Genomic DNA, 13,058 nt, shown 5'->3' on the forward strand with positions numbered 1-13,058 from the left:
AAGGAGACCTAGCACAATTTAAATTGAGTGTACTCGTAAAGATTCTGACGAAATATCGCTACAGAAAACTTTATTATGGTGGTGACGATGGCATCTTGAAGTTCTCTCTTCAGCTTGTATTTTTCCCTCCACTTTACAAAGGCTTTCGGAATGGTGCCTCTCACCCCAAAGAAGAGACCGGTAACTGTGATTGTTTTAATGTTGTACTTGATTGATAAGAATGGAATGGAGGGCTCGTAGATTTTCTTTTTCTCTTCGTTCACTTCAGATGGCTGACTGGCTGATCGTAGGATCAATTATTTCGGCTTTTTGTGTACACCAACAATCATACTTAAAACAGTGACAGTGACTACTTCACTTTTCCTAGAGAGTACCGATTTTGAAGACGTATTAACATTGTAAAAGTTAATGAAAATTATCATTCGCAAAAGTTAACAAAAATATATTGATGAAGAGGCAGAAAAAGAAAATTAAAATTTCGCAGCATGGACATACCATTATTAAATAAAATACAATTTAATTAATTGATGAACTAGTGGACTTACTCATGTTAAATATGTAATATTTGTCAGGCTTACAGCTGTTTCAGTGCTTCACGCACCATCATCAGAGCCTACTAGATTGCGGCGTCATCTCGAACTTCTCTGCCTGTTAGGAGGGTGTGTTTTATTGTTGGAAGGTGTTGGAGTGTGGAGTCGAATAGTGTGTGTGTACTGAAATTGATCTGTGTGTTGAGGATTTGATCGGGGTGTGTTTTAGTGTGTTTGTATATTTCGTATTGTTCTAGTGTGTTGAGTTTTTGGTTCTTGGGTTGTATGTGTAGGATTTCCATGTCCGTATTTATGTTATTGTATGTATGGTTAGTATTGGATAACGGATACAATCCAAACATAATAGACAACATCATAAGGAAGGCAAAACAAAAACTTAACAAACACAAAAATACACAAAACACAACACACAAGAACACAAGAAATATATCACACTAACATATGAAAACAAAAGCACACATAAGATCGCATCTTCATTCAGAAAACAGAAATACAACATAACATACAGAACAGAAAACACATTACAAAGACATCTCAACACACAAAAAACACAAACAAATAAATACGACCACACAGGTGTATACAAACTCAAATGTAATAGTTGCGACAAGTTCTACATAGGACAGACAGGCAGATCATTCCAAACACGCTACAAAGAACATATTAAAGCTATAACCAGAGGACACAATAATCTACATACACCGATCACATAACCAATACTAACCATACATACAATAAGATAAATACGGACATGGAAATCCTACACATACAACCCAAGAACCAAAAACTCAACACACTAGAACAATACGAAATATACAAACACACTAAAACACACCCCGATCAAATTCTCAACACACAGCTCAATTTCAGTACACACACACTATTTGACTCCACTCTTCAACACCTTTCAACAATCAAACACACCCACATAACAGGCAGAGAAGTTCGAGATGACGCCGCGATCTAGTAGGCTCTGAGGATGGTGCGTGAAGCACTGAAACAGCTGTAAGCCTGACAAATATTACATATTTAACACGAGTAAGTCCACTAGTTCATCAATTAATTATATTCATGTGTTAAAAGTGGTGTACGCAAGATTCAAAATGAAATACAATTTTTTTTAGTTACAAATAATATAATCAATCAACAAAAAGTGAAAGTGCGAATTACAACAGAAATCAAAGGCGAGTGTATCATGGAATATTCACCTGGAGAACCTGGGAATCCTTTCACACCAACAATAACACCACCAGGCCTTCCTGCAATGCCGCGTGGTCCATCACGTCCATATTCGCCAGGGGCACCCTTCTGGCCTGCTCTTCCTGGTTTCCCTGGGATACCATTAAGTCCGGCCCTTCCCTTCTCACCAGCCTCTGCACCCAAGCCTGGGAATCCTGTAACACAAGTCATTAATCATGTTAAGGTCAGCACCAGTGGCGGTACGTCAATAAGAGCACAAGAGCACGTGAACACCTTGTTTCCATTAATGCATGACTAGTTTTATTATTTGATACCGTATTGACGTAGTGGGGATGTATAATATCAGAATCGAGTATTTTAAACTTCCCGCATCTTGCATAAACTTCTTATGTAAACTTGGCAACATCCGTTCACGTACAAGTCGTGCTCTTTTCGAGATGGTTACAGGAATTTCACGCATGCGCGGGAGAAAATTGTCTTTAGCTGGCCGCTTATGACTCGTCAAGAGCACAAAGCGTTAAGTGAACATGATGAGTATCTATCCTACAGATGTCAGGTGCATCGGTGCCTATCGTTCACGTGCTATATCTCGAGGAGGAAATTTAATAGCCTGTAGATGTCAGCATCTGACTGTAGGAACGTTTACTTACGTGTACAGTGCTGCTACGAGAGTGTAGTTTGTGAATTACTATACTTCAGTGTCGGCATAATAGCATAGTTTGACTTTCAAACACGTGCTGGCTGAATGTGATGGTGGTTGAATTTAAATATCTGTATGGTAGTGTATATTATTTAAGAATAATATTTACTGGCATGTATTTATAGTAATCAATCTATGGAATGGGATTACAGTACTGGTATAGGCTATAGTGTATCAGTGTGTTGTGAATCAAAATATATTACATGCATTTGTAAATGCGTGGTATGTAGTCATTTTTAACAAACGTAAACAATGAACTCTGTTCAAGTAATTTTGAACAGTAAAGAACTGGGTAAACTGGCTTACCAAGAAAAATTGGAAATAAAAAGACTGAGTTTATTATTATTATTATTATTATTATTATTATTATTATTATTATTATTATATGTTGTTTTGAATTTATATACGGTTTTTTTCGATAGTGAAACATTGGAATCATGACTTTTTTATATTAAACTAAACGTACGATTTCAAATTCTCTTCGATTTTGGAACTACAAAATTGTGAACACACATAATATTTTATCACGAGCCGCCACTGGTCAGCACCCTTCCTGAACACATTTAAGATGCCATAACATAAACTGGACAGCCGGGAATCGATCGCGTCCTACAGAGGTCGGGGCACACGAGAAAAAGAGCGACGCGGCGAAGAAGGTTGCGGCCACTCGGGCCTGGAGGGGACAGATGTAAGGGGAACGACGGCGCGCTGTTCCACGTAGAGAGGGGGAAGTAATGCGCCTGTGACTGAGGGGAGAAATCCAGAGAAGTCGAGAGGCGCAATCTTCTCGGCATCTGTAGAAATTTCCAGCATCGTACTTTCCCGAAACTATAGTCTAGTGATAAATAGCAGACGCAAGTGAGCTACAGCAGTCGTTGCTAGTTTTTGGACAGCAAGCCAGTCAGTCTTGTGTAGCAGTGAAGCCAGCTTCGAGACCGGAGTTCGACTTGAGTGTGTCCGCAGCTGTGTGAGCATCCTGGCCAGTGGACTGTCGCCGGAAGTCCTGAGTTCGAATGCAGTGGACCGCAGTTGGGGGACCTGAGTTCGAAGTTCAGTGGACTGTCTCTGAAGGTCTTGGGTTCGAGATACTGTGAACTTGAGTGACTGAGCTAGAATTAGCCAAGGCAAACGAACTGTGAACTGAGAACTGACAGTTTTATGTTGTAAATAGTGTTTTGTGAACATTAGTTGAGATTAGGAGTACATTGTTGTTCGCAATAATCCAAGTGAATTGTCATTGTCGTCTGTGAAATGCAATAACGAATACTGTGTTGCTGTGTGGAGTGGAAATCTCATTGCTGACGGGAGTGTTTAAATTAAATTGTAGAAAGTGATTATTGTTGTGAGAATAAAATTACGTTACCTATTGTGTTGAAATAAAAGTTACAATAACATACTCACTCCACTGTACTCTACTCCCATTATTCTAACAAGTTTTCTACTACCATTGTAAGTGAATGCAATTAAGCATTAAAACTTTAACTGGATATGGAAGATCTACATTTTGAAATGTTCTACTAAACATCAAAACTGGCCCATGTTATGAAACACTGAAAACGTAAAGACGGCTGAATATAAATTGTAATCTTATGTAAGTTTACATATTCTATTCTAATAAAGAGGGTGTTTGCTTGATGTTTAGAATTATGATGGACATGGCAGATATAAAATCCTGTAAACCTTTTTTCACGAGATTAAAAATCCTGACCTTGTCAAGTTTGTATCACAGAGTGAACCGTAAGTAATTTCATTAATTTCAGGAGGCTATTCTTTGACATACTTCAAACAAAAAGGTTCAATACAATTTTCCTCGTTATTGCTTTCTTTTCGAGATAAAAATGGTTTTATATGAAATATTTCATAGCATGTTTTGGGAAAACCATTGAATTAATTCCTGATAAGAGAGAAAATAAATGATTGAAAGAATTTTAAGTCTTATCCTTTACATTTTATCCGAACAACTGTAACTTTTCCTTCTGCAAAGAAATTTTAAAATGTTACATTTGTTCGGATAAAATTTCTGCACATTTAAAGGACAAAACTAAAATTCTTTCAATCATTTATTATCATAATACACTGCTCTCTTAAATTGACCGAGCATATTGGGAATTAAATCAATGGCTTTCTCAAAACACGCTATGAAATATTTCACATAAAACAATTTTTTTCTCGAAAAGGAAGCAAAGACGAGAAAAACTGTATTAAACTTTTTTGTTTGAAATATCTCAAAGAATAACCCCTTGAATTAATGACATTACTTACAGCTCACCTTTATACTCCAGACTCCAACATGTTGCTTAAATAACATCTTGATAACTATAACCTTAGGTCACATACACACGACTAGGAACAGAAAACAAGTTTTTTTAATTAGTTATTTTACGACGTTTTATCAACTGCAGTCCACATCTGTGGAGTAACGGTCAGCGCGTCTGGCCGCAAAACCAGGTGGCCCGGGTTCGAATCCCGGTCGGGGCAAGTTACCTGATTGAGGTTTTTTCCAAGGTTTTCCCTCAACCCAATACGAGCAAATGCTGGGTAACTTTCGGTGTTGGACCCCGGACTCATTTCACCGGCATTATCGCCTTCATCTCATTCAGACGCTAAATAACCTAGATGTTGATACAGCATCGTAAAATAACCCAATAAAATAAATAAATAAAAATCAACTGCTATGGTTATCTAGCGTCTGAGTGAGATGAAGGTGATAATGCCAGGGAAATAAGTCCAGAGCCGAAAGTTACACAGCATTTGTTCTTAATGGGTTGAGGGAAAACCACGAAAAAAGCCTCAACCAAGATTCGAAACTGGGCCTGCTTGCTTCACGGTCAGGCAGGCTAACAGTTACTCCACTGCAGCGGTGGACAGAAAGCAAGTTAAACATAGAAGTTGCAAATATTATTTCTCTCAGAAAGATCAGTCTCTCAACAGAGATTGAAAATAATCATTAAAACAAGGTCATTTTGATCTTGTAAAGAATTTCTAGATTGTAAGAAGTCTGATTTGGTCTTTTAGACCTGAATTTTATTTATTATGTTAGTGTCACGATATGACACTTTTTATTGCAACTTGTGTTTTAAAATGTGTATTAAACTCTATTTAAACTAAGTCTATTGCATTTTGTAATGGTTAACAAATGAATAACGAATATGGATATCACTGTTTAGGTATTACGAAACTCTTTCTGTCGTTGCTATGACTACAGTAACAGCAGAGTAGCCTACCTGGAGGTCCGGCAGGGCCAGTGTCCCCTGGATATCCTGGGCTGCCACTGATTCCTGGGAAACCTGCCTGTCCTGGTGATCCAATCTCTCCAGTAGGTCCCTTCAAACATAAAATTGCTTTACTACTATTCAAATTAATAACAAAATGTTAACAAATGGAAATCTTACTATGCCTATGTACACATTTCAACTTGCCTTTCAGAGCAGCCAATGTAACACAAATTTGAAATCTACCAATTCACTTGCTATGTAATTAAAATACTGCTAAAACAAGTGAAGAGAGTACATAGTGCACCAGCGAGAAATTCGTAATTCATTTCTTCATTTATTTTCTTTTACTTCACTTCCTAGTCTAATTCACATCTCATTTTGACCTCACCAGTTTCTCTTTTCCAAGGTCTTCCCTGTTTGGCTTTGGGCTTTCATTGGCTGGTACATTCTGTTCTTGCTCTACACATTTCCCCTCAATTACTTACTACACACTTTGTATCGGACTAGGCATGTTTTCGTTCTTGTCTTATAACGATATTTACAGTAAAAATAGGTTGAGGGATTTATGTTCCTGCGATGAAGAAAACCTATGTCCATGATCGTGGTCTTTCACATGGAGAGGGGCAAATTAGAAGTGGCTGAATCAAAAGAGTATGAAGAAGGTGCCAACATTACAATAGTTTCTGAAGTTTCATCAGAGTTTCCCTGTATTCTATTCAAATGTTGTTAAAATGTATTAAACTTGGAAGAATACAGAATAAGCTGTGAAAACAGTATTTCCATATCTTATTTCATTAAGGAAAAATTCAATTTTCAAACATAAAAATAAAATTTTAAGATCTTGGAGTTATAAATTAACTTTCTTAAACAGTAGGACGCTATTTGTAGTTTGACACTTAGCTACGTTAATCAGCTTCATTTTGGGACAAAAATTATGAAAATATCTTAATTCTAAGTGCACTTTGTGTTAACATTAGTGTTGTAAAATTTTGTAAAACTGAACATGGAAAAAAATCATCTACATCCTGAGGGTATAAAAAATAATTGTAAAACCAAATACACGGCTTCCTGACTGTATGAAAAATAATACAGTCAAACTCTACCAACAAATTTAAATTGTTATTACACGAAAAATATATAAAATTTACAGAATGTGACAGATTGACATTTGCAGAACTGCACTTCCGGTTTAAAGAAAGGGTGCTTCCGGTCAGTAAAAAATGAGCTAATTAATTAACCGAACGTCATAGAGACAAAACTGATATACTTTTCAAAACTAGAAACTTCAAGCTTTCAGATGACATAAAAATAAAAAATGAAATTTTTGATAGAAAATTAAAAATTAAGGGTAGATGAATATCTTAGGATTTTTTTTCTCGCTGTTATTTATACTTGCTTTAACATCTCTGGTCATATCGCGAGTTAATCTTTTGTGTGAAATCCGAAGGCCTGTGTACTATTGTTGAGACTGGTTCTATTGTTGTGAACTAGATGGCGACTGTATATGTATTACTGATTTGTTTTGAATATGATTTCGGTGATGAATGAGGCCGGTGATTTTCAGGGATGTTGTGGCCCCAATTTCCTGGCATTTGCCTTACGGTTGAGGAAAAACCTCAACCAGGAAATTCAACCCAACCGGGAATCGAACCCGGGCCCTCTGTGTAAGAGACCAGCATGCTGACCCCTACACCACAGAGGTGGTCACCTTAAGAATTAATGACTGAACATCATCTACCCCTTAGTTTGTGGCAAGACAGTCTAATCTTTGTGGAACAACAAGAAGGAAGGCAGTACATACCACTCTCCCAGGCAGTCCAGACACGCCAGGCACACCCTGCATGCCACGCAAGCCCTTCAGTCCATACAGGCCTGGCACCCCTGGCTCTCCTTTCGTGGCTGAAGCAAACTGTGAATAGCCGGGCTCTCCAGGCAAACCTTTGGGTCCTGCGGGTCCAGGCACACCTCTGTCTCCCATTGGGCCTGCATCTCCTGGCAGACCTGCAATGCATTCCAACTTCCGCATACAGTATACAGAATATTACTCCAACTGCTCTGACCAGGCTCATTTTACAAACGGTGTTGCAAGTGAATGTAGCTAATTTCAATTGCCTGTAAATATTTAATGGTTCAAAATATCATGAAATGACAGATACCATCTGAAGGCAAAACTCATATTTTGTGTTGTTTTCATGGAATAGTGGTCGTGTGAATCTTTCTTATAGTCGTGGCATTGCCAGAGGAAAAGGCACAGGTGGTGCTGTAATTTGCCGAGAAGTTAATAGTTATTTATGGTACTTGTGAGGTAAGTGCATTTTTATTGCGTGAGTGGAAAGGCTTAAATTATACGAGTGCAATAAAGATCACGCTCACAAGTACCATACGTAATTTTATCCATGACCATAACGAAAAATTCTGTTTTATAAAAGAAAATATGTTGAAAATAAGTCCTCATATAATCACATACCATGGCATGGATTTTAGAATCGATATGTGTACTAGGTAGGTCATGATGTAGGAGGCCATGATTAGTGAAGAATGATATTTAAGGCGTTGGATAAATAATTTTAATATATATTTTTTTCATTTTAAACGTGTATTTTCATCTTTTTGAAGTTTCAGGGATTATTTAGAAGTGTTCACGGGACTAATGTGATTAAAATAATTTCACATTTTACTTCTGTAAACTTAAGGGGACACTCAACTTAAAAATTGGAGAAAAAGTGTCATAGAAATGAAAAATTAAATTTCTACACTAATTTACGTGACAGAACTAAATCAATAAGCAGAATTCTTCCCCTATTCATTGAGGAGTCACAGTCAAATGCACAAAGCCAAAAAATAAAAAATGATAATTAAAAGTGATATTTCAATTAATGATTGATTAAAAATTGAAATATTTTTTAATTTGAAAAGTATTGGATCTAATGAGCTGAGATTTTGCATGTTACTTTCCATGTGTATATTAAACTTTTTCTCCAAATTTGAAAAAGATTGGTCAAATAGCAAAAAAGTTCCAAAATATAGTTGAGTGTCTCCTTAAGAGAAATATTAAAACATAATTAATCATCGTGTCTGTTTAGCTCAGTTGACTAACGCGTGTTGTTATAAAATCCTATAAACCCATATAAACCCAACTTCGCAGGTTCAAGTCCCCTCACCTCCCAAAAGGTAAATTATTACAAATTTAAAAAAAAAAATACATATTAGATATGGATGCAATGCACAAATTACGACGTAGTAGATAGAGAAAAGAGAAGGAGATTGAGTATATGTATATTTAAGAAATGGTAATAAAGAAGTAGAGGTAGTGACATCTAGTAACTAATATATTAACTTCTTGAGTAATAGTTGAATGGAAAAGTATACGTGTGTGCAATAGATATCAGTAATGGTAAGCTGTCATTCCTTGACATCTAGTGAGACATTTACCTGGCCTGCCAAATTTTCCAGGTTCTCCCTCATTGCCTCTTTCTCCTGTGGGCCCGGGTGGTCCACTCAGACCTGGGTTTCCAGGTAGTCCCTTCGAGCCAGGAGTTCCTTCTCTGCCTTTAAATCCGTTGTATCCTGGTGGTCCTCGATCACCACTGATTCCCTTTGATCCACCTACACCCACGTCACCATGCATGCCCTGACAACAAAATGGCGCTGATTCAGCCAGCCTCCAAACAAATAATAAATCACTAAGCAGTGGTTTGCTAATTGGGTCTTGCAGAACTGGTTCATGGTTCATGATTTACCGTATTTACTCGAGTAATAGACGCATTTTTTCCGTAATATTATAAGCGAGGAAAAAAAATTTGAGGAAAATAATCGTAACTACGTGACATCCCACGTGATTATCACACCAGTTTCAACATCAACTATTCAAGTAATACCCTTGATCACATATAACAGATTAATCAGCCTAATGTGCTTTCAAGACAACTTTTATCAATTTCACCATGCTGCCATCTAGTGACTCCAAAAAAAGTCACGTTACAACCCTCATGGAATTGCATGGAATAATAGCTTGCACCTATACTTGTTTTTTTGAAAGATGGGACATGACAGGAGCGTTGCGATCGGAAAAACAAATGAATGTCACATAGCATGGTAGGCCTGTTGCTATGGTAACAACGATTGAGTTGCCAAACTTACAATTTCCACGTGGCGAGTGCTTAATAGCTCTCTTGGCGACATTTATTGTGCACACAATGTTAGCATTGGCACATTTCGTCTTTGATTCTCTGTCGATTTTTATATTGTTTTCTTACCTGTTTTAATGTCAGCCATCTTAACAATTGCTAGTTTCTGAATTTAAATACTATTATAGTCACAATCATGCCATGGTATGAAAGAAAAATTTCACAACCTCGAGCGGGAATCGAACCTGCGACTTCCTGTTCTCCGGTCAGGCGCTCTACCACAGAGCTATCGAGTTCGTCTCACGCCAAAGGCTTGGAATTATCCTTTCATACTGGCAACTCTGTTATAGAGTACTGTTCACAGCGTCTGATCTAGTCAGCACTGTTTATGGCTTGAAAGAATCTTTACAAATGTAATCTTCATCTTACGATGTTTGGTGACGTATACACGTCCGTTGATGTGACATATATAAAGGCATGATTGTGACTATAATAGTATTTAAATTCATTAATATGTCACATCAACGGACGTGTATACGTCACCCAAACATCGTAAGATGAAGATTACATTGCTAGTTTCCATCTGCTGGCAGTGTGGTATCCATATTGGCAACATGGCACTATAGTTCCAAGCTTGACCGCTGAACTTTCATGACCCATCTTTCAAAAAAACAAGTACAGCGGTTGTTACCAAAAAATTCATTTTGGACAGTGGAGATCCTAATGGTTGTTCTCTTTTACATATTGTCATTTCATAACATGGGGATGGCCAACCTGATATACTAGTATATGTGGCTAGGGGTAATAATGAAAATGATCGATTGTACGACTTCGAGAGCATCGAAATATCGAACACTTACGATCAGTAATAATGTAAAATGCTTAACATAACGAAATTAATAAAAAAATGTAGCACAGTATAACCTACAACTGAATACAAATAAAGCAAAAACTAGGCATACTTTGTGAAGGTAACACTACCACTATTCTTATCTTATTCACTATCGGTACAGTACTGGTTTCAGTATCAGTGTCATCCTTTACTGCACAATCACTTTGATCATCGTCATACTGTATATTATCACAGGTAGCAACTGAAAATGTAGCGTGTACATTACACATTACGAGTCTATGGCGAGTCCTTGGCATCAACCCCTATGATTTGATTACCCCCCTTTGATTTGATTATCTGGTTGGGTTTTTCCGAGGTTCCCCCCACCAAAAGGCAAATGCCGGGTAATATTTTGGCGAATCCTCGGACCTCATCTCATCTCACTACATCTCGCAAAAAAAAAATGCACAAAATTGTAAAAATTGTAGAAAATTACTAAATTGTAAAACTATAAAAATTTGTAAAAATTGTAATTGTAATATTGTAAAATGTTGACTTGTTCCACATCTTAAAGCTTCATTGCTCATGTAAGATCTATGGAATAAAATAAATGAATGAATGAAAAAATTGAAAAGCGTACATTTTGCGATGGCGTCTATTATGCGAGTAAATACAGTACAATCCTACGCACAAGTACTACCAACCTGACAACTTACAACTCATGTTGAGAATAGAGAAGTATCTATAGAAGAAAAAATTATATGAGAGTGATTTCGTTCATGGTTTACTCAAGTCAAGCAAATCTATATTTTAAAAAACAGGAGGAAAAAAGTTATTTCACTTCGTACATGAGATATTCTACTAGAGAAATTAAAAAGCTTATAGAATAACAAAACACACTGTGAAACTTCAAGGAACAGAGTTAGTTTGTCTGCTGTTCTAATAAACACTGTACAGTATTCATCTTTGAATAATTTCAAGGAAAAATTGTTCCGGGGCCGGGTATCGATCCATGGACCCTTCACCTAGCGCGCAAACGCTCTACCGACTGAGCTACCCCAGGAACTATACACGACACCTTCACAAATTTTCCTTTATATCCACACAACTCAAATGAGCTGACAAGACGCCAGAACTCAATTATGAGTGCACACAAATGCTCTGTGACTTAAATTGTGGCTTTCTGTTAACGTACCTCCAGTAACGAATGTATTATGCAAATCTGGCTTTCAGGACGTACGTTAACAGAAAGAGACAATTTCAGCGGATGACGTGAATATGTTAGGAGAAAATCCAGAAACGATTAGGGAAAAGACGGGAATTTTACTGGAAGCAAGTAAAGCGATCGGTTTGGAAGTAAATCCCGAAAAGACAAAGTATTGTGACAGCGACGTGAGAATCGAACTCACGACCAGCGTCCCGCAAGAAAGCAGATCGCACGGGCTCCACGGAACATTGAGTGACGTCGCGCGGTGGAGAGAAGAGAGAGAGGGTGTATTACGTCACGCGACGAGTCTGCGCGCGCAGCTGCTACGCAGTGGATGTGGAACGACCTTCCCGATTATTCCAGACGTCTGTCGATGTAGAGATATTGAGATAATTCTCTACACACCTGTAGAAGGTTCTCGCAACTATGATTTTGCTATAAAAGAGCAGGCGCCAGCGAACTAGACAGAGTCTTCAGAGTTTTCAGTTATTCAGTCAGTGAGAAAGCCAGAGCAAGCAAGCCAGCCGGAGTTCGACTCGAGTGTGCGTCCGCATCTGCGTCAGCATCCGAAGGCCTGAGTTCGAGTGCAGTGGACCGCAGTTGGAGGGACCTGAGTTCGAGTGCAGTGGACCGCAGTTGGAGGGACCCGAGTTCGAGTACAGTGAACTGTCTCTGAAGGTCTGTGGTTCGAGATACCGTGAACTCGAGTGACTGAGATAGAAGAACTGTGAACTGAGAACTGGTAGTTCTGATTTGTAAATAGTGCTTTGTAAATATTAGTTAAGATTAACAGTTCATTGTTGTGCGTAATAATCCAAGTAAACTGTCATTGTCGTCGGTGGAGTGCTATAACGAATACTTTGTTGAGTGAAGATCCAATTGTTGACGAGAGCGTTTAAGGTGAATTGTAGAAAGGAATTATTGTTGTGACGAATAAATTACATTGTTGTTACCAATAAAATTCACAGTATATAATTATGTCTCGTGACCAGAATATTGTACGAAATGGAAATATAAAAATTGGAGATTTATCCTTCGAAGGGGTAGAAAAATTCAAATATCTTGGAGCAACAGTAACAAATATAAATGACACTCGGGAGGAAATTAAACGCAGAATAAATACGGGAAATGCCTGTTATTATTCGGTTGAGAAGCTTTTATCATCCAGTCTGCTGTCAAAAAATCTGAAAGTTAGAATTTATAAAACAGTTATATTACCGGTTGTT

The 13,058-nt window shown here is 37.6% G+C and overlaps 1 protein-coding gene across 2 annotated transcripts in view; it reads right to left on the reverse strand.

The window, feature by feature from the left end:
* LOC138714606 (collagen alpha-5(IV) chain-like) overlaps positions 1-13,058 on the reverse strand; it is a 291,605-nt gene that overhangs the window by 20,381 nt on the left and 258,166 nt on the right. For both annotated transcript variants that reach the window (XM_069846628.1, XM_069846627.1), the window contains exons 21-24: positions 9,099-9,297; positions 7,468-7,667; positions 5,676-5,775; positions 1,760-1,945 (exon numbers count right to left, since the gene is read on the reverse strand). In XM_069846628.1, coding sequence (XP_069702729.1) covers positions 1,760-1,945; positions 5,676-5,775; positions 7,468-7,667; positions 9,099-9,297 — 685 coding nt within the window. The remainder of the gene's footprint in view (positions 1-1,759; positions 1,946-5,675; positions 5,776-7,467; positions 7,668-9,098; positions 9,298-13,058) is intronic.

Source organism: Periplaneta americana, chromosome 15 (genome assembly GCF_040183065.1).
Source record: "Periplaneta americana isolate PAMFEO1 chromosome 15, P.americana_PAMFEO1_priV1, whole genome shotgun sequence".
Classification (NCBI taxonomy): domain Eukaryota; kingdom Metazoa; phylum Arthropoda; class Insecta; order Blattodea; family Blattidae; genus Periplaneta; species Periplaneta americana.